The sequence below is a fragment of the Heteronotia binoei genome, chromosome 6, assembly GCF_032191835.1.
Source record: "Heteronotia binoei isolate CCM8104 ecotype False Entrance Well chromosome 6, APGP_CSIRO_Hbin_v1, whole genome shotgun sequence".
Classification (NCBI taxonomy): Eukaryota; Metazoa; Chordata; class Lepidosauria; order Squamata; family Gekkonidae; genus Heteronotia; species Heteronotia binoei.
The window spans coordinates 15285940-15310823 of NC_083228.1; the positions used below are offsets into that span (position 1 = coordinate 15285940).

Here is a 24884-nt window from a genome sequence, read left to right on the forward strand (position 1 = left end):
ACAAAGGCCCTGTTGTAATTGAAATCAAAGCTTTCTTCTTTGCCATGATTTGCAAATACGATTTGCGCTGGGAGTGGGGGAATTCCTTTGTTGACTCCTTAATGGCATTCTTGTAGGGATTGCTACATTAGACCTAAAGCCCCGACACTTTTATATAAGACCTTTCATGCCTCTGCACGTGGGCTGTCCCTTTAAGAAGTAGCCAGCTCTCTCGGACTCCTGGGAAGGAAGGTGGACAATTCAGAGCGACGAAGACACACAGGTGGAATATTCGGTAGCCGAGACCTTTTTCCTACGAATATGGTTACTTCCACCTGTGCTGTTCCCGAAGGCTTCACCGAATTAGAGGTGTTTTGCATTGGCACTGCCTTGCTGGTGGAAGGTAAGCCAAGAGCAAGCCCATAGCTAACCAAGGCCCAAGGGGCCTGGCCCCTTGATAGTTTTTGGGGTCCTCACCCCCCCATCCCTCTCTCTCCCACTCCTGTGTGATTTAATTGCACAGGAGAGGCACCCAAGAGCAGCCCCTGCCTGTCCCATGCCATTTAAAGGGTGAGCCAATCATTTAAATCACATGAGGGGGAGGAAGAGGGGTGGCCCCCAGTCTCTCCAGCTTCCTGCTCTCACCCCCATGGCCCTGTCCCCCCATGGCCCTCCCATGGCCCCCTCTCCCTGCAGCGCCTAGCTACAGGGTGGCCAAGAGACAGGAGAGGTAGATTGTGATGGACACATCACTTCTTATTCCTGGAGTGATAATTAGCGATAAAACGTGAAGTCAAAAATTCTTCCAAATTTCGATAAGCTCTAGCATTCTCATTTTACCTTTACATAGACCCATCCTTGGTAAATCTCTAGTCCGTTTCGTCCCAGTTTTGCTTCTTGGGAAGACTGACTAATTGATTTACATTAATGCCTTTCACACTGGAACTTCAGGCGGATAAATACAGAATAAACCAATACCATCAACTGGATGGGACATGTAATGGATTAGGGAACTGTCATGGATATTAAAGTTTGCCAAAAGCCCCCTGACTACTGGCACAGTATGGGAGGGTAGGAGTGCCAGATCCAGTGAGACCAATCAGATCCAAACTGGGACCAATTTCGCACTATGCTTGTTCCGGGGTGGAGGAGAGCCCTTTTGTTACCGGGCCTTCTCTCCATTTTCACACAAGTTGCCCCAGAGCTGCGAGTTGTCTTGCCGCTATTCTGCAGCAAGTGAGATATGCTGACAAGCAGTTTCTGCTTGCTACGGAATAGCGGCGCGCTAACTCGCAGCTTCGGAGCAATTTGTGCAAAAACAGAGAGAAGCCCCTGTAGCAAAAGGGCTCTCCACCTCGGAACAAACATAGTGCAAAATCGGTCCCAGATTAGAAAATTCCTGGAGATTCGGGGGATTGTAAAATTCCCAGCTGTTGGTCACTTGTTTGTAGCCCTGGTTCAAAGATGCACATTTCACTCTCATGGATCAGGTAAAAGGCTCTTTATTGATATAGAGAAGGAAAGAACAGCTCACATGCCCATGCTAGCCAGGCAAAGAAAATCGGAGTGCCTTTGGAAGTTTACAAGCAACAACAAATAAATTAAAAACCAAAAAAATCCGGACTGGAAGGGCAGGAGGACTTCCTGCCTCCACCAGACGTTCGCTATGATAAAAAGCTTTTCTCTCCCCCCCCACCCTTATTTTGGAAGCTGAGAAAAAGAGTTGACCCACTGGCTGCCTTTGCCTCCTCCAGCCCAGCTGTTAACTGGGATGACTCAGCAGCTCTTGCAAGCTAAAAATGTATTTATTTTATTTTATCAAATTTATATCCTGCCCTCCCCTGACAGGGCTCAGGGCGTCTAACAGCACAAATTAAAACCACATAAATATTAAAAAAACAAAATACACACTATTAAAAAACAAAATGCACAATAAAAACATTCATACAATTTACAATCCTAAAACCAAGATGTGCATTTCTAATTTCTCTGATCTTATTTCAGTTACAATAATTCAGTGGGTTTATCAGCACTGTGGAGTAATAGCTACCTCCCTTCAACCGTTAAAAGGCGAGTTTAAATAATTTGGCCAGGGACCTGTCTATCTGCGAGATCGCCTTTCTCCACATAATCCCCAGAGAGCACTGCGTTCAGGGACAAAAAGTCTATTGTCTATCCCTGGACCAAAGAAGGCTAGGTTGCGTTTGACGCGAGCTAGGGTCTTCTCGGTGGCAGCACCAGAATTGTGGAATGCTCTCCCGGAGGCCATAAGGGCCCTGCGGGATCTTTCTATTTTTTTTTTTTCTGCAGGGCCTGTAAGACCGAACTGTTTCAACAGGCCTTTGATATTTAACCGGGAGAGAGCTGCCCCCTGACATCATAGAGAGTATTTGATGATCACCGTCTAAAAAGAAGAACCCGCCTATATTGTACATTGTAGCGATACAGCACCATGAAATGGTTTTTTAAAAAATTTAAAATTGTAATTGTGTTTTATTGGTTTTTAACTTGTGAAAATGAATGTTGTGAGCCGCCCTGAGTCCGCTTGCGGAGAGGGCGGGATAGAAATTTAATGTAATAAATAATAATAATAAAAATAATAAAGTACAGGCCCTGCGGAACTGTGGCGGATCCCGCAGGGCCCTGATGTTTTCAGGGAGGGCGTTCCACAAAGCGGGGGCTATTACCCAGAATGCTCTGGCTCTGCTGATGGACAGTCGAGCCTCTTTTGGTCCGGGGATCTTAAGGAGGTTTTGAGACCCTAAACAAAGTAGGGTTGCCAAGTCCAATCCAAGAAATATCTGGGGGCTTTGGGGGTGGAGCCGGGAGACTTTGGGGGTGGAGCCAGGAGACATTAGGGGTGGAGCCAAGATCAAGGCTGTGACAAGCATAATTAAACTCCAAAGGGAGTTCTGGCCATCACATTTAAAGGGACGGCACACCTTTTCAATTCCTTCCTTCCATAGGAAATAATGAAGGATAGGGCCACCTTCTTTTGGGGCTCATAGAACTGGACCCCGTGGTCCAATCTTTTTGAAACTTGGGGGGTATTTTGGGGAGAGGCACTAGATGCTATACTGAAAATTTGGTGCCTCTCCCCCAAAAAACAGTCCCCCCAGAGCCCCAGATACCCGTGGATCAATTCTCCATGATTTTCTATGGGAATAAATCTCCATAGGGAATAACAGAGTTCCCAGCAGACATTTCCCTCTCCTCCCCCCGCTTTCTGATGACCCTGAAGCGGGGGGAGGGTCTCCAAACCGGGGGATCCCCTGCCCCCACCTGGGGATTGGCAACCCTAAAGTGCTCTCTGGGGCACAAATGGGGAGAGGCGGTCTTGAAGGCAGGCAGGCAAAACTTAGTTCAGTAACTTGCTTTAACTTATCAGCTGGCTCTAAGCTGATCTCTTCCTTACAAGGATGGAGTCTGGGAGGGCAGGGACCTCAGTGCTATAGCGCCCACCCTCCAGAGCATCCATTTTCTACAGGGGAACCAATCTGTGTAGTCTGGAGATGAGCTGTAATTCCAGGGGTTCCCCAGGTCCCACCTGGAGGCTGAGGAACATTGGCCTGGTATCTTCCTTGGTATCTTTTAGTCCCCAGATGAAATCTCCTGTTTGTCCCCCCCACCCCTTCCTTCTTTTCTGGTACAGCAGTTCTTATTAATTTGGAATTTACTGCTGCTTTTGACTGTTGCTTCGTACATTTTGATATTGTTTGATATTTTCATTGTATTGTGCACCATCTTCGATGACACTGTTATGGCGGAAGCATGGCATATAGTTAAAAATAAGTAATAACGCTAACTCCAGTAATAAAAAAAAAAGGTAAAGGTAGTCCCCTGTGCAAGCACCAGTCATTTTCGACTCTGGGGTGACGTTGCTTTCACGTTTTCACGGCAGACTTTTCACGGGGTGGTTTGCCATTGCCTTCCCCAGTCATCTACACTTTCCCCTCAGCAAACTGGGTACTCATTTGACCAACCTCGGAAGGGTGGAAGGCTGAGTCAACCTGGAGCCATCTACCTGAACCAACTTCCGCCGGGATCGAACTCAGATCATGAGCAGTGGGCTCCAACTGCAGTACTGCAGTTTTACCACTCTGCACCAAGGGGCTCTAGAAACTCCAGTAATACTCATTGTTATATGAAATATTGAATTAAGCATAAAACAGAACACTGAAAATGATATCTGATGTAAAAGATGGGTGCTAGGCCTATTTTCTACAGTTGCCAGCTTCTCATTGGGATATTTGGGAAATACCTGAAGTATTTGGGATGGACCATGACAAGGGCAGGACTTGAGGATGGGAGGAATTTCAATGAGGTATAATGTGCTAGAGCCAAGCTTCTAGTGTTGCCAATCTCCAGGTGGGAGCAGAGAATTCCCCGGTTTGCAGGATCATCAGAAAGGGGAGGGGGGAGGGAAATGTCTGCTGGCCACTTCATTATTCCCTATGGAGATCGATTCCCATAGGGTATAATGGATAATTAATCCATGGGAATCTGGGGCTCTGGGGGTGGCTGTTTTTTGGATAGAGGCACCAAATTTGTAGTATCACATCCAATGACTCTCCTCAAAACACCTGCCAAGTTTCAAAAAGATTGGACCAGGGGGTCCAATTCTATGAGTCCCCAAAAAGGTGCCCCTATCCTTCATTATTTCCAATAGGAAAGGAAAAGGAAAGGTCCCCTGTGCAAGCACCAGTCGTTTCCGACTCTGGGGTGACGTTGCTTTCACAATGTTTTCAAGGCAGACTTTTTACGGAGTAGTTTGCCACTACCTTCCCCAGTCATCTACACTTTCCCCCCAGCAAACTGGGTACTCATTTTACCAACCTTGGAAGGATGGAAGGCTGAGTCATCCTGGAGCCGGTTACCTGAAAACCCAGCTTCCACCAGGGATCAAACTCAGGTCATGAGCAGAGCTTAGGACTGCAATACTGCAGCTTTAACACTCTGCGTCACGGGGCTCTTATTTCCAATAGAGGGAAGGCATTTAAAAGGTGTGCAGTCCCTTTTAAATATGAAGGCCAGAACTCCCTGTGGAGTTCAATTATGCTTGTCAAAACCTTGCTCCTGGCTCCACCCGAATGTCTCCTGGCTCCACCCTCAAAGTCTCCTGGCTCCACCCCCCCCCCCCCAAAGTCCCCCGATATTTCTTGAATTGGACCTGGCAACCCCGCCACCTTCCAAAGCAGCCATTTTCTCAATCTCTGTCACCTGGAGGTCAGTTGTAATTCTAGCATCTCTTCAGCCACCTCCTGGAGGTTGGCAACCCTATGGTATTTTCATGTGGGCAGAATTGAAGATAAGAAGATAATGACCAATGTTTGAAATGGAGGAATATCACATACAAAGTCCTTGTTGTCATCTTTCTTTTGGATGAATGAGAAATGGATCTGAGGCTGCTGGTGATCAGGAAATATCCTCCTGCTTTTTAAAAAAAGTCCTAAGCTCTGCTCACGACCTGAGTTCGATCCTCGGCAGAAGCTGGGTTTTCAGGTAACCAGCTCGAGGTTGACTCAGCCTTCCATCCTTCCAAGGTCAGAAAAATGAGTACCCAGCTTGCTGGGTGGGGGAAGTGTAGATGACTGGGGAAGGCAACGGCAAACCACCCCGTAAAAAGTCTACCGTGAAAACGTGAAAGCAATGTCACCCCAGAGTCGGAAACGACTGGTGTTTGCACAGGGGACCTTTCCTTTTCCTTTAAAAGAACAACAGCAGTAAACAGGCATTTTGAGAAGAAATTATACTCTTTTTCATGTAAAAAAACAGCATGCAAAGCTCTGGATTTGCTGGAGGATTTGTTTTCGTTTTCCAGAATTCAGAGATAGCGGGTCAGAAGACAAGCTAGTAGGAGTTGAAAGGCATTTGAACTGATGTGACTCATCTCCCATAGGCGTTTGATATTGCTTTTCACACTGTGCTCTTTCCTTGGAAGTGTCTGGGCTCCTAGCTTCTGACTGCGGGGACCAATTCAAATACTGCAGCCCTGCTCAAAAATATGAATGCTACCAAAGCAACCTCTGCTTAAGGTTCCAGGGTAAGACCTTTTGCACCCAGGTTTTTAACTAGGGGTTTTTATACCATGATTAATGAACACAAGAGCCCCGTGGCGCAGAGTGGTAAAGCTGCAGTACTGCAGTGGGAGCTCTCTGCTCACGACCTGAGTTCGATCCCAGTGGAAGCTGGGTTCAGGTAGCTGCCTCAAGTTGACTCAGCCTTCCATCCTTCCGAGGTTGGTAAAATGAGTCCCCAGCTTGCTGGGGGGAAAGCATAGATGACTGGGGAAGGCGATGGCAAACCACCCCATAAAAAGTCTGCCGTGAAAACATTGTGAAAGCAACGTCACCCCAGAGTCAGAAATGACTGGTGCTTGCACAGGGTACTATTTATTTATTTTATTTTATTTTATTTTATTTTATTTATATCCCGCCCTCCCCACCATAGGCAGGCTCAGGGTGGCTCACAAACCGAGGGTAACCAATACAAACTTTAGCTCACAAACATTAGTGTGGCCAATACAATAAACGACAATAAAAACATAGAACATCAAAACAATTTAAAACATTTGTACTACCTCTACCTTTACCTTTTTTATACCATGGTTAATGAACACAAGGCAATTAACAGACTGCATTTACTGCCCTGTGACACTCTCACCATCACTCTTCAATGCTGACTTGTTTATTGACTTTGCTGTTTTCCAGCACAGCAAATGGTATCTGAACCAAACTGGTTGTTCTTTCAATTTGTTAACGGGACTGTTTTGCCATAGATTCTGACTTGGTACTATTTTGCCTGCTTAACCACTGCCTAGCACCCCAGAGTCGAAAATGACTGGTGCTTGCACAGGGGACTACCTTTACCTTTACTGGCTATATGTCACTCTGCTATATGTAACTCTGTACCCCGTGTCATTGTCTGATGAAGTGTGCTTACATTCTGAATAAAACTTTGTTGATCTTAAAGGTGCTACTGGAGGTTGGCAACACTAGCTATGCCATGCAGTCCTCCTTCCAAAGGCAGCCATCTTCTCCAGCAGAACTGATCTGTGTTGTCTGAAGAACAGTTGTCATTCCAGGAGATCCCCCTCTGCAGGGGGGTGTTTTGTAGCAGGAACTCCTTTGCATATTAGGCCACACACCCCTGATGTAGCCAATCCTCCTGGAGTTTACAGTAGGCCCTGTAAGAAGAGCCCAGTAAGCTCTTGGGGGATTGGCTACATCAGGGGTGTGTGGCCTCATATGCAAAGGAGTTCCTACTACAAAGAAAGCCCTGACCCAGGGTGTAAATTTTTTAAATATGTATCCAGATAACAACTTTAGAGCCATATAAACATGAAGGGAGAATGTTCATTTTCAGATTCACAAAGCACGTGTTGTTAAAACCAAAAGAGAGAGCAGCATTTCTGGTTGGTTTCCCCCCCCCCCCCATGAGTCATGCAACTTAGAAAACTATGCCCGGGGGCTGCTGTCATTTGCTGTACTCATGAAATCTTTGAACAAATTCGCCCTCGTGATTGGTCAGTGTCCACACAAGAACTGGCCCTTTAAGAAGGCAGCTCCTTTCGAGCTTTGGGAAGAGGCAGAGATCCAGTAAAAAAAGAGAGACGGGGAGAGATTGCCACCGAATATTTGCCAGTGTGGTTCACCTGGTCTTTCTTTGACGAGGATGGCAGCATCAGCTCCTCTCCCCGAAGGATTTACCGAACTTGAGATGCTGGGCTTTGGCACCGTGATGATGGCCGAGGGTAAGTCGAAACGCGGTCAGTTAGATCACCTCTTGGGCACTGTGTCCCTCACCTGTAACCGACAACAAAGCGAAATGTTAAAAACATTGAACAAAAACAACAGAACATTTGCAATAGTCCAGCACAGGCTTCAAAATACCTGTTGTTACTATGGTTATGCAATCGTCCTGTGAGCTTTCGGGAAACAGAGCAACGGTGGCTCACGATGTGGTTTATGCAACTCGATAGATCCAAGTGGGCAGCCGTGTTGGTCTGAAGCGAAAGAACAAAGCAGTAGGCAAGTGGCACCTTTGAGACCAACTGAGCTTTATTCAGAATGTCAGCTTTCGTATGCTCTTAAGCAGACTTCATCAGGCAAAATGAGAACGGCGAGCCATCTTTAAATATAGAGAAAGTGGGCAGTGAGTTGGTATGTAGAGTCATGGGAATGCTTTTTAGCAGATTAAAAGAATCACAAATTGGGGTCTGCGTTTGTTTGTTTAGTATTGTTAACTGGGCAGTAACAACAGTGGAGGGTGATAAAAAGCAGACATGTCATAGGTCTGAAGTGCCATAAATCTGTTCGAGATAATGCAGGGGAAGTTTGATGATCTAAGGGTTCAGGGACTGAAGGCCTTTATTGTGGTTTCATCCCACATGGACAATGATGCCTTTGGGAAGCGAGATTCCTACTGTTAGTTCTGATAACTTACTCTTTATGGCATGATCAGGTCTCTCGGTTTTCAGTTTTGCCTGTCTTCCTGCAAACTGATTTATAAGTTCCAGTACTTTTTTTTGTAGCAGGAACTCCTTCGCCTATTAGGCCACACACCCCTGATGTAGCCAGTCCCCCTGGAGCTGACAGGGCTCTTCTTACAGGGCCTACTGTAAGCTCCTGGGGGATTGGCTACATCAGGGGTGTGTGGCCTAATATGCAAAGGAGTTCCTGCTACAAAAAAACAGCCCTGTGCGCAATACAATCATAAGTGTGTTGCAGGTTCTCTTGAATGCCAGCAAGTGTGGTGTCACATTGGAATTAGGACCATGGTGCACATGGAGAAAAGTCATCAGACTTCCCTTCTGCTCCCTTTTCCCAAGCTGAAGCAATCCTGGTGGTAACTATTTTGGGAAATCCATGAGTTCCCCAAGCGTTCTAACAGCAACCCCTAAGACTGTTTCAGGCTGGAAAAAATGGCACAGGGAGAAGGCTTCTTCATGTGTATCATGGTCCTGATCCATGCGCACAAAAATGGAGGAGGACTCACAAGTTCCAGTTGCATGAGTGCCGCTTTACTCAAGAGTTGAAGGATGTGGGACAATCAGGGGGGTTTTTTTGTAGCAGGAACTCCTTTGCATATTGGGCCACACACCCCTGATGTAGCCAATCCTCCAGAGCTTACAGGACTCTTCTTACAGGGCCTACTGTAAGCTCTTGGAAGATTGGCCACATCAGGGGGGTGGCCTAATATGCAAAGGAGTTACTGTTACAAAAAAGCCCTGTTCTATCCTATGATGCCTTTTGTTTAGATACCTATGTAGGCTTCCCAAATCCTCCGCCTGGGCGGGGGACCCCCGATTTGGAGCCTCCTCCCCCCGCTCGGCAAAAATCCAGAAAGCGGGGGGGGGGGAATGGCGGCCCTTCCCATGCAGCCTAGATCCCAGCAGCTTCTCCTCTTCCCTTCCCACCGATCCCTGATGCTTCTCCTCCTCCCTTCCCTTCCCTTCTCACCTCGGATCGCAGCAGCTTCTCCTTGCCCCTCCCCTTCCCACCCAGCTCCATCGCAGCAGTTGGAGCTTTCCCAGGCTGATTCCTGCCCCGCCCCAAAGGACCATGTGCCTTTGCACCTCCGGAGGTGGTGAAAGGCTTCAACTTTCTGTGTCTGTGTCTGTGTCTTTGTTACTGTGAAGAAGCTGGCTGGTGCGTAGAGAGCCAATCCCCTACATCAGATTTGCGAGAAGGAGGGGGGGGGGGTGTGGAGGAGAGGGAAACGTCTTCATTATTCTCTATGTGAAATATTTCTCATAGGGTATAATGGGGAATTGATCTGGAGGTTTCGGGGGCTCTGGGGGAGCTATTTTTTGAGCTAGAGGCACCACATTTTCAGTATAGTATTTAGTGCCTCTCCCCAAAATACCCTCCAAGTTTCAAAACGATTGGACCAGGGGGTCCAGTTCTATGAGCCCCAAAAGAAGGTGCCCCTATCCTTCATTATTTCCTATGGAAGAAAGACATTTTAAAAGGTGTGCTGTCCCTTTAAATGTGATGACCAGAACTCCCTTGGAGTTCAATTATGCTTGTCACACCCTTGTTCCTGGCTCCACCCCAATGTCTCCTGGCTCCACCCCCAAAGTCTCCTGGCTCCACCCCCAAAGTCCCCAGATATTTCTTGAATTAGACTTGGCAACCCTATACCTATGGGTTTCTCAGGGGGAATCCAAGGTTCACCAGAGGCAAGATATATGTCTGAGAGGCAGTAGGAAAGAGAAAGAGTCCAGTAGCACCTTCAAGACTAACAAAATTTGTGGCAGGGGATGAGTTTTCATGAATCACTGCTCACTTCTTCAGATACAGCTAGGAGGTGCGTCCATCTGTCCTTTTATCTTAGATAGTAGTTATTTCAGATGCCAAATGACAATAACAGGTGAATGACAATAGAGCAGTGTGACTGGATCAGATGTGATGGTGACCATTTCACCATTATGGTGTTTACGCCATACTGTTAGTCATCAACCCCGCGTTGTTGGGTCGTTTTGCCTCCTATGTCTGTAGGATTGTTTATTGTGCTGCTCCTGATTTTGTACTGCTTGTGCTTGTATTATTTTAACTGCTTGATTTTACTGTTGTAAGCTGCCCTGAGCCCGCTTGCAGGATAGGGTGGGATATAAATCTAAAAATTAAATTAAATTAAATAAGCAGAGGGGTAGTAGGCATAACAAAAATCAGCATTGGCTATGAGACAGGAAACCTAGATCTCGATTTAGCCCCAGTGGATGGATTGTCTCGATCTGTCTGGGAGGTTTTGGGTGAATTTAGGATGGCGGTGGAAGATAGAAGGGCCTGGCGTAATGTGGTCCATATGGTTGCAAAGAGTCAGACTTGACTGTGCGACTGAACAACAACAACAAATCTGGGAGGTAAACGGTAGCACTGGAATAGAAGCATGTTTGTCTAATGAAAGGGAGTAGCTTTGGCCCAGCAGAACAACTGCTTGGCATGCAGAAGGTCCCAGGATCAATCCTTGACTTCTCCAGTTAGAAAGACCAGGAAAAAGATGATGTGATGGACCTCTGCCTGAGATTCTGAGAGTGCTGTCAATCCAAGGGACCAAAGTAGGGTTGCCAAGTCCAATTCAAGAAATATCTGGGGACTTTTGGGGTGGAGCCAGGAGACTTTAGGGGTGGAGTTAGGGGCAAGGGTGTGACAAGCTAACTGAACTCCAAAGGGAGTTGTGGCCATCACATTTAAAGGGACCGCACACCTTTTTAAATGCCGTTCTTCCATAGGAAATAATGATGGATAGGGGCATCCTTCTTTTGGGGCTCATAGAATTGGACCCCTTGGTCCAATCCTTTTAAAACTTGGGGGATATTTTGGAGAGAGGCACTGGATGCTATACAGAAAATTTGGTGCCTCTACCTCAAAAAACACACACACACCCCGAGCCCCAGATACCCTTGGATAAATTCTCCATTATTTCCTGTGGGAATAAGTCTCCATAGGGAATAATAGAGTTCCCAGAAGACATTTCCCTCCCCTCCCCCTGCTTTCTGATGACCCTGAAGCAGGGAGAAGGCCTCCAAACCGGGGGATCCCCTGCCCCCACCTGGGGATTGGCAACCCTAGACCAAAGGTCTGAGTCAGTATAACAACAGCTTCATGTGTATGTTCCAGAAAATTTCCCTAAATGCACTTCCCCCTCTCTTACATTTTCTCCCCCTTTTTCACCTAATGCAAACTTTTAGCTGTTTACAGATGGTTGATTATATTAGATAGTCCAATCTGTTTTGCAAACGCATTTTTATTCCTAATAAAACAACTGAATTTTCCAGCTTTACAAGTCACACATCAGCAACCATCACTCTGGTTTAGTAGTCCCGTTTATTTTCTGTATTGGCTAATTTTATCTTCTAGCTGGTAGCATTTGAGGTGGGGCCATGGCTCAGTGGAGGAGCCTCTGTTTTGCAGGCAGAAGGTCCCCATTTCAGTCCTCAGCATCTCCATTTGGAAGGCTCAGGTTAGGTACTAAGTCATGTGAACCGGGGTGAAATTCTAGCAGGAGCTCCTTTGCATATCAGGACACACACCCCTGATGTAGCCAATCCTCCTGGAGCTTACATTAGGCCCTGTATGAAAAGCCCTGGAAGCTCTTGGAAGATTGGCGCCATCAGGAGGGTGTGGTCTAATATGTAAAGGAGCTCTTGCTAGAATTCCACCCCTGGATGTGAAAGACCTCAACCTGAGACTCTGGAAAGCCATTGCCTCTGCAATTCTCCCTCTAAGCTGTGGATTCCTATGAACAGACATTCTGCTTTGTGAGCTGCTGCCATTAAAGTTGTGAGCTCCTGCATACATTAGTTTGCTCTGGGGCCACCCTTTCTGAGCTAAGACACAAATGTGTGACCAATGGTCAGGTTTGGTATAAGGAAGTTTCATGTGTTCAGCTCCTGCTGGAACCTCTTGACTTTTGACCCAGCCTTCATATGTTACCAACTATTTATTTAAAATGTCTATAACACTGACTTACTCTTTCGCCAGGGGCCCGGTGTGGGTTCTGACAAAATTTAAAACAAATGAATTTTAAAACGCAAAATGCAGAAACGATGTTGTCTTTGCTCAGCAAAAGTAGTTGAAACGGTCTCGCACATCCTCCTGCACTGTAAGCTTTATCAAGAGGAAAGATTGCGACTAATTACCACATTTTTATCAAAATCCAAACCCTTGGAGTTTTGTATAAATTTTAGAACGGAGGTACGTCAGAAAGTTTTATTGGAACTGCTGTATCAATAACCCAGGTGGTGTCAAGCATACGAGTTATTCTCGATATAAAGTTGTATTATTTAGTCTGTTATTTTGCTGGTGCATATCAAAGCTATGTAACCCATTCCCTAGTTCTCACCTCTTGTAACAAATGCAGGGGTGCCTGCTTTGAAGATGATGCCTCCCGGGACAGTTCCCAAGCTCAAGCCTGGGACTCAGGATGTTGCTAACTGCAAAAGATAGCCAAATGCATGATTGTAGTAATTCATGCGCCTGTGTTAGAATTCCTAGTTATCTCTACTGTCTTCTTTGATGTATCCCTTAAAGCCAGCTGCTATACGCTAAACTGTATCACTTTCAACTTGTTCCATCCATGAGCACAATGGATTGTCAATAAACTAAGACTTTGTATCCAAATCATCACTTGGTTCTTTTGAAACTTCCATGCTTGACAGGTGGTAGCAAAATTTTGTAACATTGTAATTTGTAAGAGGTAATATATGGGAGAGCCTTGATTGCATCGACTGTTTCTACATTTATGAGTTATCTTGTTGTCTTCCTTTATTGCTGTACTGGTCTTTGACCATCATAAATATTGATTAATATTGTTTGATTGAAAAAGCAAAAGACAGGAGTGTTGGAAAGTTTTTGTTACATCCAGCCACACCCATTTGCCCTTTTACACAACTCCTCTGAAAACCACAGGAGTAGACGATTTTAAAATTTAAGGGTGGGCTTTTATTTTTCCAGAAAGACTCTGTAGGTAGGGGTTGCCATAGAAAGTCATGGCTGCTCTGCTTAGATGAAGGTGTCAGGTCTGGGTAGAGTTGCCAAGTCCAATTCAAGAAATATCTGGGGGCTTTGGGGGTGGAGCCAGGGAATTTTGGGGGTGGAGCCAGGAGATTTGGGGGGTGGAGCCAGGAGCAAGGGTGTCAAGCATCATTGAACTCCAAAGGGAGTTCTGGCCATCACATTGAAAGGGACCACACATCTTTTAAATGCCTTTCCTCCATTGGAAATAATGAAGGATAGGGGCACCCCCTTTGGGGGCTCATAGAATTGGACCCCGCAGTCCAATCTTTTTTAAACATGGAGAATCTTTGGGGGAGAGACATTGGATGCTATGCTACAAATCTGGTGCCTCTACCTCAAAAAACAGCTCCCCCAGGGCCCCAGATACCCACAGATCAATTCTCCATTACCCCCTATGGGAATCAGTATCCAAAGGGAATATTGGAGTGCTCAGCAGACACTTCCATTCCCCCCTTGCTTTCTGATGACCCTGAAATGGGGGAAGGGCTTCCAAACCGGGGGATCCCCCGCCCCCACCTGGGGATTGGCAACCCTAGGTCTTGGAGCACTATCTTCAATAGAAGCAGACCTCTTGTTTGTAGAAAAGGTTAACTTTACAGATAGATAGGAAACAGTAGCATGGACGTTCTGTGTCAGATCTGGCTCACCTGGGGCTGACCTAGGGTTCCCAGTCCTCAGGTGGGGGGAAGGGGATAATCCTTCATTATTTCCAATGGAGGAAAGGCATTTGAAAGGAGTGCGGTGCCTTTAAATGTGATGGCCAGACTCTCTTTGGAGTTCAATTATGCTGGTCACAACCTTACTCCTGGCTCCACTCCCAATTTCTCCTGACTCCACCCCCAAAGTCTCCTGGTCCCACCCCCAAAGTCCCCAGATATTTCTTGAATTGGACTTGGAAACCCTAGGCTGACCAGATCTTGATACTTCATCTAGGACCGTTACCCAGCCCGCCAAAAGTATCAGTAAAAGGCCTGAAAAAAGCAATACAAATTAGTTCGCACACACCCTGGTACCAGACAATGAGTAGTTGATGCTGGCTCTGTGAAGCGATAACACGGCCTTGAGATACAGGCTCCAGGCTCCTTCCCAGGGTTGAAACAGCTACGTATAACGTTACGCAGAAATAGCAAAGCAAGCACCTCCACACTCCCCCTAGATTCCCAGAGTGAGAATACAGCAACATCAAAGCATGGGTGAGACAGCACAGATGAATAACAATGGCAAGGGATGAAAAGGAGATGCTTATATGGAAGAATGGAAAGGGAAAACCGAACCTCTTATACAGGTTCACAGAGGGAAAGGTGGTCCTTCAATCATGAGAGTCCCAGGTTGCGAAGGGCTTTAAAGGTATACAATAGCACAGGGGTGGCCAACGGTAGCTCTCCAGATGTTTTTTGCCTACAACTCCCATCAGTCCCAGCCATTGGCCATGCTGGCTGGGGCTGATGGGAGTTGTAGGCAAAAAACATCGGGAGAGCTACCGTTGGCCACCCTTGCAATAGCACATGCCCTGAACCTTGAAACAACTGGGCAAGCAGTGCAAAGATCTCAAGATCAGAATAATATGAAGGAAATGGCTAACTTCAACCAATATTCAGGGTGCCATGTTCAAGGGGAGCCCCGTGTTGAGTGCATTACAGTAGTGTAGCCTAGAGGTTATCATAGCATGGATCGGCATTGCCAGATCAGCCAAGTGCAGAAAGGAAAGTGAAAGAGACGGGGCGGGGGGGGAGGGGGTAATTATCTGGCCATCACAGTTAACTTGCTCTCAAACAGAAAAGCTGTTGATGTTCTTCATAAAAAACACATATACTGTTCAAATTACACTTCTGATAAAAACTGGAAAACCATAACCCTGCCCATGTTAAGTACTTTGTGTCCCCACGGATATTAGCTAAAATCTTAAAGCTCTCTAACTAAAATCAATAGGATTTTAAAAGTCCTGAATTTGGGTTAGATTCTACCCAAGATATTGCCCTTGATGTTTTCACACTAATTAAAGTTCCATAATTACTTGTCTCCAGGCATGCTTTATGTCTATTTAAATTATTTGGTCCCCTTTCAGAGTACAAGGAGAGGTTTTTCATCATTGGGTCAGGAGAAAAAAAGGATGAATTTAAGTTCAAGTAAGGAATGGGGTAGACAATGGCTACATTTCATCATTGTGAGTGTGGGATTATTGTTCTGTAGGGGAAATGAGAAACATATGACCAGGGCTTTTCTTTTTGTCGCAGGAACTCCTTTGCATATTCGGCCACACCCCCTGATGTAGCCAATCCTCCAAGCATACAGGATTCTTCATACAGGACCTACTGTAAGCTTTTGGAGGACTGGCTACATCAGGAGTGTGTGGCCTAATATGCAAAGGAGTTCCTGCTACAAAAAAAAGCCCTTCATATGACCAAGGTCCATCACTGGAGTTCTGTTGCACAGGATGAAGCTAGTGAAGCACTATGAAGTTTCCACGCACACACACATGCTTCAGGTCTTGCTGAAAATGGCCTTCAGCCCTGCTTAGATCATGCCTTGAATTCATAATGTCCATCTGCAAAGAGCCGTGGGTACAGTTACATGACAATTATGTCAAGCATTGTCTGTTCCTTTCTGATTATAGTTACCAAGTTAAAGAAATGTTACTAACCATGAATTGAGCTTGGGCACATCAAAGTAGCAAACCCCCCTCTCGCTCCTTTCGCTTTTACTAACAAATGCAGGAATGCACTCTTTGAAGAGAAAACCTCCTGGGCCTAATTCCCAGGCCAGCAAGGCTGGAACCCAGGATGCGGTGACCGCAGTACAGATAAGGAAAGCTACAGTGAGAAATTTCACACGTGAATGTAGAATAGTTTAGAGAATGTAGAATTGTTTCTAGAACCTTTGATGTGCCATCTTTAAGTATGCATTGCACTGTTACACTGTATCAGTTCCAGTACCTAGCTCCGCTGAGCCACATGGATTATCAATAAACCAAACTTTGTTTCAGTATCTAAGGACTGGTTATTTTGAAATCGCATGCTTGACAAATAGTGGAATGCCTCTAAAGTCAATGTAGAGATGAAGAGCCAGGCACACCACCTTGGGAGTAAGCCTTGGAGTTCATGGAGCTTACTTCTGAGTAAGCACACATAGAATTGGGCTGCAGTGCCCTATGGACAGATTCCTGAGTGTCAGTTCTTATTTATGGAGTTACTTATGGATAAAATTTAAACAGCAACCCAACACTAAGGCAATTGTGAATAAAGATGTCACGCAGTGGTTCAGCTCAAGGTCCGTTCCAGATTAAGACCCCAGGCATGTGTTACACAGAACGAAGGCTTGATTCCTATGAAATAAATTTAACTTAAAATGGGAAATGATTGAAATTGGGTGGAAAGCACCATAAAATTAACACTGGAATTTCACAAATACTAAGTAAAAATTCAGGAGTAATTTCCATGAACACTGGGGTACAGAATAATTCATTTAAGCTCATTGTTGAAGATGTAAAAAACTGAAACGGAGGTAATAAATCCTTGGGTCTTCATCTGGAATGGACCTTGAGCTGAACCACTGCATGGCATCTTTATTCATAATTGCCTAGTGTCGGGTTTCTGTTTAAATTTGATCTTTACCGTCACTCCAGCATTTTGGGGGGTTTTGTTACTTATGGATACCCATGGAATGGACACCATAAGCCTGGATAGTCCAGACTAGCCCAATCTCATTATGTCTTGGAAGTTAAGCAGGATCAACCCTGGTTAGTACTTGGATGGGAGACCTTCAAGGAATACCAGGGTCCTCACATGGAGGCAGGCAGTGGCAAATCGCCTCTGAACATTTCTTGCCTTGAAAACCCTATGGGGTTTCACCTGCTGCGAGCTGACAGAAAACCCTGCTGCGAGGCGACAGAAAAAAACTACAATACATGGGGTGGACTGGGCTGCGCATGTGAAATGTTGTCCTAATATACAGGACAATTGCTTTAGAAATGAGGAATCCAGGTTTCATACTTCTGATTAGGGCCAGTTTGATGCAATGGTTAAGTGCGTGGACTCTTACCTGGGAGAACGGGGTTGGATTCCCCACTCCTCCACTTGCACCTGCTGCAATGGCCTTGGGTTAGCCATAGCTCTGGCAGAGGTTGTCCTTGAAAAAGCAGCTGCTGTGAGAGTCCTCTCAGCCCCACCCACCTCACAGGGTGTCTGTTGTGGGGCAAGAAGATGTAGGACAAGGGTAGCCTCTCCAGATGTTCTTTGCCTACAACTCCCATCAGCCCCAACCATTGGCCATGCTGGCTGGGGCTGATGGGAGTTGTAGGCAAAAAGCATCTGGAGAGCTACCGTTGGCCACCCCTGATATAGGAGATTGTAAGCCACTCTGAGTCTCTGATTCAGAAGGGTGGAGTATAAATCTGCAGTCGTCTTCTTCTTAAGTATGGAGTTCATTGACTACAATCCTAAGGAGAGTGAGACCCTTCTAAATCAGGGGTGGCCAACGGTAGCTCTCCAGATTTTTTTTTCTACAACTCTCATCAGCCCCAGCCAGCAGCCATGCTGGCTGGGGTTGATGGGAGTTGTAGGCAAAAAACATCTGGAGAGCTACCGTTGGCCACCCCTGTCCTAAATCCATTGACTTCAATAGTCTATCATTGCCTATCATTTTGAACTACCCGTCACCCTTAACTATTCTCACAGAATTCTGTATGGGTAAAGAAGAAAAGCAGTCATCCTGCTTTATTATTTTATCCATTTGCAAAATTTGTATCCCACCTTTCTGCCCTCATAAGGTCCACCAAGGTGGCTATCGATTTAAAACATGCGTGATAAAATAACATTTTAAAACCATTGAAATCATTACCTAAATAACATACCTGCTTAGTATATCTGCTTTTATATTCACATTGTGGAATGTCTGGGGGCTGGGACCTGAGAAGGTCAGGGTTTGGGGAGGTGAGGAACTGAGGAACTTCAATGGGGTATAATGGCATAGACTCCACCTTCCAAAGTGGCTATTTTCTCCAGGTGAACTGTCTCCTGGAGGCCCATTGAAATGTCAGGAGATTCTCCAGCCACTACTTGGAAGTTGTGCCATTCAAAATTCACCAGTCTAAATGCAATACTTCATACAATATACATTACATATGCAACATGAATACCAATGAGCTGCTTAATACTTCTGTATGAACATACATAAGCATAACAAAATGTGCATTACATATACTCAGTTGTGACCCAGTAGGTCCACAATGCATTCTCATAAGCTACAAAGTCCACAATGTTTACACAAGTAAGTATTAGGCAAGGTAACAAAATAGGATGCTCCAGAAAGACAACAAGTTGAAGTTGGACACGCTTCCGGTAATAGGCGTGTTTCAATGGCATATCTGAGCCTGCTTCGGCAAGGAGGGCGGGATATAAATTAAGAATTATTATTATTATTATTATTATTATTATTATTATTATTATTATTATTATTATTATTATTATTATTAATTATTATTAATTATTATTATTATTATTATCTTCGTCCACAACACAACTCTTCTGGAACCACAGAAAGGTTATTCTATAAGTATGTGCATGTCAGTTTCCAAGGAAATCACTTTCTAACGCGGTTTGTTTGGAAACAAACTGGGAGTAGGGTTGCCAAGTCCAATTCAAGAAATATCTGGGGACTTTAGGGGTGGAGCCAGGAGATGTTAGGGGCGGAGCCAGGAGCAAGGTTCTGACAAGCATAATTGAAATCCAAAGAGAGTTCTGGCCACCACATTTAAAGAGACCACACACCTTTTAAATGCCTTCCCTCCATTGGAAATAATAGAGGGACCTCCTTTTGGGGCTCATAGAATTGGACCCCTGATCTAATTCTTTTGAAACTTGGAGGATGTTTTGAGGAGAGGCACTGGATGCTATGCTGAAAATTTGGTGCCTTTACCTTGAAAAACAAGCCCCCCAGAGCCCCAGATACCCACAGATCAATTCTTCATTATACCCTATGGGAATCAGCCTGCATAGGCAATAATGGAGTTCCTAGCAGACATATCCCTCCCCTCACTTTCTGATGACCCTGAAGGGGGGGAGGGCCTCCAAACAGGGGGATCCCCTGCCCCCACCTGGGGATTGGCAACCCTAACTGGAAGCCAAGACTTGAAATAAATCAATAAATGCACTTCTTGGGTTTTTTGCAGCATTACTTGGGTTCTGTCTGAACGGCTTGACGATCATCTCTTTCTACAAAATCAAAGATCTTCGGACTCCTGGGAACTTCCTGGTTTTCAATCTTGCCTTATCGGACTGTGGAATCTGCATCAATGCATTCATTGCTGCTTTCTCCAGTTTTCTAAGGTAGATCTTAGGACTTCCATTTTTAACCATACATATATAAATGCATATGATTCTGATGGGAAACCATGCTGTACATATGTGGTATTATGCTCATATGGTAAGGCGCCAGACCCCTCCCCCAAATGGAGGCAGGGGCCCCCCACCACCAGACCCTGCTCCCTGGCCACTGATCAGCTGGCTGGCAAAGGTACTTACCAGTAGAAAGAGGAAGGCCTAAGCTTTGTTGCCAGAATTGCATAGGAAGTGACATCATCATGGCAGTGACTTTCTAGTGACACTCTGGTATTTGGGCAAAATCTCTATAATAAAAGCCAGTTTTACCATAGAGTTTTGGCTCAAATACCAGTGTCACCTGGAAGTCACTGCCATGATGATGTCACTTCCTCCACAATGCCAGTGATGTCTCCTGGGCTTGGTAACCACTGGCAACCCTATCATACAGACTACACAGCTTGGAAATCAGACATTCAGATTCTATGTCGTGGAAGATCCCAAGCCATAATAACTAATCCTAAACGAACTGCCATGGCCCATGTCCAATAAATCCAACTCTTCAGGGTGAAATTTGTGGCCATTCTATCCCAGTGTTATAGCCTCCAGATGCTGGTTCACGATTCCCACTGCCTCTATGAATTTTAGCTAGGAAGGAGAGACAGAGCTGCCTTTCATCAACACATTAATAGCCTGTCCAAATCTCCTTTTAGTACCCAAATGGACCGTAGCCTACTCTAGGAAAGAGAAGACCGAGGAGAAAGTAGCATTTCCTGGAAAACAGTTGCCTGGAACACCCAAGCAAGTAGTAGCATGGAACAACCATACTTTCAACTCTGCAGGAGCTAATATCACCCTGTCTTCCTTGCCCAAGAAACCTTTAAAGCCCTATATGTCTGGGGCAGTGATACTCTGTCTTCTTGGTGTTTTGGGGGGGCCAACAGTGAGAGGGCTTCTAGTGTCCTGGCCCCACTGATGGACCTCCTGATGGCACCTGGGGTTTTTGGCCACTGTGTGACACAGAATGTTGGACTGGATGGGCCATTGGCCTTGTCCAACATGGTTTCTCTTATGTTCTTATGTGACACAGAATGTTGAACTGGATGGGCCATTGGCCTGATCCAACATGGCTTCTCTTATGTTCTTATGTGACACAGAATGTTGGACTGGATCGGCCATTGGCCTGATCCAACATGGCTTCTCTTATGTTCTTATGTGACACAGAGTGTTGGACTGGATGGGCCACTGGCCTGATCCAACATGGCTTCTCTTATGTTCTTATGTGACACAGAATGTTGAACTGGATGGGCCATTGGCCTGATCCAACATGGCTTCTCTTATGTTCTTATGTGACACAGAATGTTGGACTGGATCGGCCATTGGCCTGATCCAACATGGCTTCTCTTATGTTCTTATGTGACACAGAGTGTTGGACTGGATGGGCCACTGGCCTGATCCAACATGGCTTCTCTTATGTTCTTATGTGACACAGAATGTTGGACTGGATCGGCCATTGGCCTGATCCAACATGGCTTCTCTTATGTTCTTATGTGACACAGAGTGTTGGACTGGAAGGGCCATTGGCCTGGTCCAACATGGCTTCTCTTATGTTCTTAATATGCAAAGGAGTTCCTGCTACAAAAAAAAAACGCCCTGACTAACACTCTGCTGTTCCTCACTAAGAAATGAGTTCAACACCTAGATTCTAGAGACCCAACTCTTTTCATTTGCATCTTTACAGACATTGGCCCTATGGCTCGGACGGTTGTCAGATGCATGGATTCCATGGGTTTCTAATGTCACTGACCAGCATGAGCTCGGCAGCTGCAGTTGCCTGGGACCGATACCATCATTACTGCTCCAGTAAGTATTCCCACCTGGTCTGTTCTTTGATTATTCAGAAATTTGACTTGGCTTGCTATACATAAAGCGAAAAAGATGCACAAGTGTAAAAAAAATGATACGGTCATTATGGGGGTGGTGGAAACTTCTGTAAAGTTGCAGCCAACTTTCAAGGCAAGAGATGGTCAGAGGTGGTTTGCCGTTGCCTGCCTCTGCATAGCAACCCTGGTGTTCTTTGGTGGCCTCCCATCCAAGTACTAACCAGGACCTGCCCTCTTAGCTTCTGAAATCTGACAAGTTTAGCCTAGTCTGGGTCGTCCAGGTCAAGGTGCTCTGGAAATACTACAGGTAATATTTTTGTTCTGTATTGTTGCTCTGCAAGGCTTGCTCAATCACACAAGAGCGACAGAACAAAGTCTCTGTTTTCTCCATTGACTGAGGCTCCTCCATAGGGGAGGAAGGGGGGGGGAGGAAGAACTTCTTTTTCCCGGCTCTCTCAGTTGCACAGCAGAGCTACTGAGCCAAGCCTCTCTTCCTTTTATTGGCTGAGACTCCTCCCCTGCAGAACTTGATTTTCCAGGCTCTCTCAGTCGCACAGCAGAGGTGTTTGTTATGTATTGTTCATCATGGACAATAGGCACAACCCAGGCGACTATTTTGAAGTCTCTTGGGTATCAAAGGGGAAAAGTAAGGGTATGCTTAAATCATTCCCATGAGACTTTAAAACGGGGTGTCAAACTCATTTGTTATGAGGGCCGGATCTGACATAAAAGAGACCTTGTTGGACCGGGCCATGTCGGGTTGGGCCGGGCCATGTGTGTACCTATTTATGATTAGGTAGCAGAGATATAAATTTTATAAAGAACACAGACAAATATAATTAAATATATATATATTTATTTAAAAACTTAAAACATGCTTAAAACATTAGCACTTGTTGGTCTTAAAGGTGCTTTCTTTGTATTTCTCCCATGGGATCCAGGGAACTGGGCAAAGGAAGCTCTGGCTCTTTCCTTCCCTCCCCATGGGAGGAGTCTCAGCCAATAAAAGGAAGAGAGGCTTGGTTCAGTAGTTCTGCTGTGCAACTGAGAGCCTGGAAAAACAAGTTCTGCAGGAGAGGAGTCTCAGCCAATAAAAGGAAGAGAAGCTTGGCTCAGTAGCTCTGCTGTGCAACTGAGAGAACCTGGAAAAACAAGTTCTGCCTTCCCCCCTTCCTCCCCTATGGAGGAGCCTCAGTCAATGGAGAAAACAGAGACTTTGTTCTGTCGCTCTTGTGTGATTGAGCAAGCCTTGCAAAGCAAACTGTGATGCAGAAGGAACCAAGAGAGAAGGAGAAGGAAGCAGATGACAGCCAGTTGCTTGGAGGCCTGATAGGAGCCCTCTGGGGGCCTGATTCGGCCCCCAAACTGCATGTTTGACACCCCTGCTTTAAAAGGCTTCATTTCATTTGAATCGTGTCCATCTAAAGCAGGGGTGTCGGACTCATTTGTTATGAGGGCTGGACCTGACGTAAATGAGACTTTGTTGGGCTGGGCCATGTCGGGTTGGGCCAAGACATGTTGGGCGGGGCCATGTGTGTAGCTATTTAAGATTAGGTAGCAGAGATATAAATTTTATAAAGAACACAGACAAACACAAATATATATATTTTTTAAAAACTTAAAATATGCTTAAAACGTACGCACTCATTGGTCTTAAAGGTGCTTTCTTTGTATTTCTCCCGTGGGATCCAGGGTTGCAACTCGACAGCACATACATAAATACTGGACTTTTGGGGTAGGAAGAACTCTTTGGCATATTAGGCCACACACCCCAGACGTAGCCAATCCTCCAAGAGCTTACAGTAGGCTCTGTACTAAAAGCCCTGTAAGCTATTGGAGAATTGACTACACAAGAGGGATGTGGCCTCATATGCAAAGGAATTCCTGCTACAAAAAAAACCCCTGCATATTCACATACAATGTACACCTCCTTTAGTTCTTAGGACAAAAGACAAAATGGGAAAAAGTAATGTAATAAAATATAATAGAGCTAGCTATGGGCAGATGAGAAAGCAATTTAGATTTGCTTTGGTTTTTTAAAAAAGAAGCCATCATTAATTAATTGAAGCAAAGCAAAAGAAGAAGGGGATGGCAAAAGATGAGATGGCTCGACAGCGTTACTGATGTAACGGGCACGAATTTGAGCAGACTTCAGAGGATGGTGGAAGACAGGAGGGCCTGGCGTGACTTGGTCCATGGGACTGCAGAGACTCAAAATCCACTGTTCGACTGAACAACAACAACAAAAAGCTTTTAAAAGCTTGTAAACTGAGGTTATTCCAAGCTGATATATAATTATCAATTTTGACCTGGAACTTCAGAGAGTAAAAAAAAAAAAAAGATTTGTTAATCACTCTTAATATTTATGATATTGATACCTCCCAATATGTAAGTGAATGGCATGTATTTAGATTTTTAATCTCTAGATTTAAAGGGACGAAACTGGGACACAAATAATTGAACAACCAAATTTTCAGTGCTGTCCTATCTTAAGTAGCCATCTGGAGTCGTTCTAAACTCTTACTGTGTTATAAAGGAACAGTCAGTAGATACTTCAAAAATAAGAGACGCATCTACCTGTTTTGCTTTCAATAATATTTTTCATGTCCCCCAATGTGGCTGAATATAAATCCCTCATTTCATCGTGTAAGCGACCATCAAACAAATCCCAGATTTTCTGAGATCAGATCTGAAATAATTTTGTTATTTGTGGGAGGAAGGTGAATGCCATTCCACACTGGGAAAGATACCCTCCTTTTCTCCTCTTTGCAGGAAGTAAACTCCAGTGGAGCTCAGTCATCTCTGTCACAATCTTTGTGTGGCTGTTTGCAGCTTTTTGGTCTGCCATGCCGCTTCTGGGGTGGGGCAAATATGACTATGAACCCCTCAGAACATGCTGTACATTGGACTACACCAGGGGAGACAGGTAAGGCACACCTGATGTTTGTCACTGATACTTTATGTATAGCGCTAGAAATAAGGCCCGTTGTGAGAGTAAATACAACAGGCTCTAGAAAGAGGCCTAGGGCAAGTGCCTGGGCCTTGCGCACTCAGCGTCAATTTGTTGTGGCATTATAGCATGATGACAATCACACAGACTCTGAAGCTCAGTATTCCTTTTGTCTGCAGTGCATTTTTGTTACCTTTTCCTGTCATATTCTGCCTTGTAATGTTTAGCATCAGTA

The 24884-nt window shown here is 45.2% G+C and overlaps 1 protein-coding gene across 1 annotated transcript in view; it reads left to right on the top strand.

The window, feature by feature from the left end:
• The first annotated feature begins 228 nt into the window (after window positions 1-228).
• The window catches only part of RGR (retinal G protein coupled receptor), a 31010-nt gene continuing 6354 nt past the window's right edge, over window positions 229-24884 (top strand). Inside the window, exons 1-4 of the mRNA XM_060240793.1 lie at window positions 229-382; window positions 19669-19825; window positions 21558-21679; window positions 24472-24625. Of these exons, the coding sequence (XP_060096776.1) occupies window positions 301-382; window positions 19669-19825; window positions 21558-21679; window positions 24472-24625 (515 nt within the window). The 5' untranslated portion in view covers window positions 229-300. The remainder of the gene's footprint in view (window positions 383-19668; window positions 19826-21557; window positions 21680-24471; window positions 24626-24884) is intronic.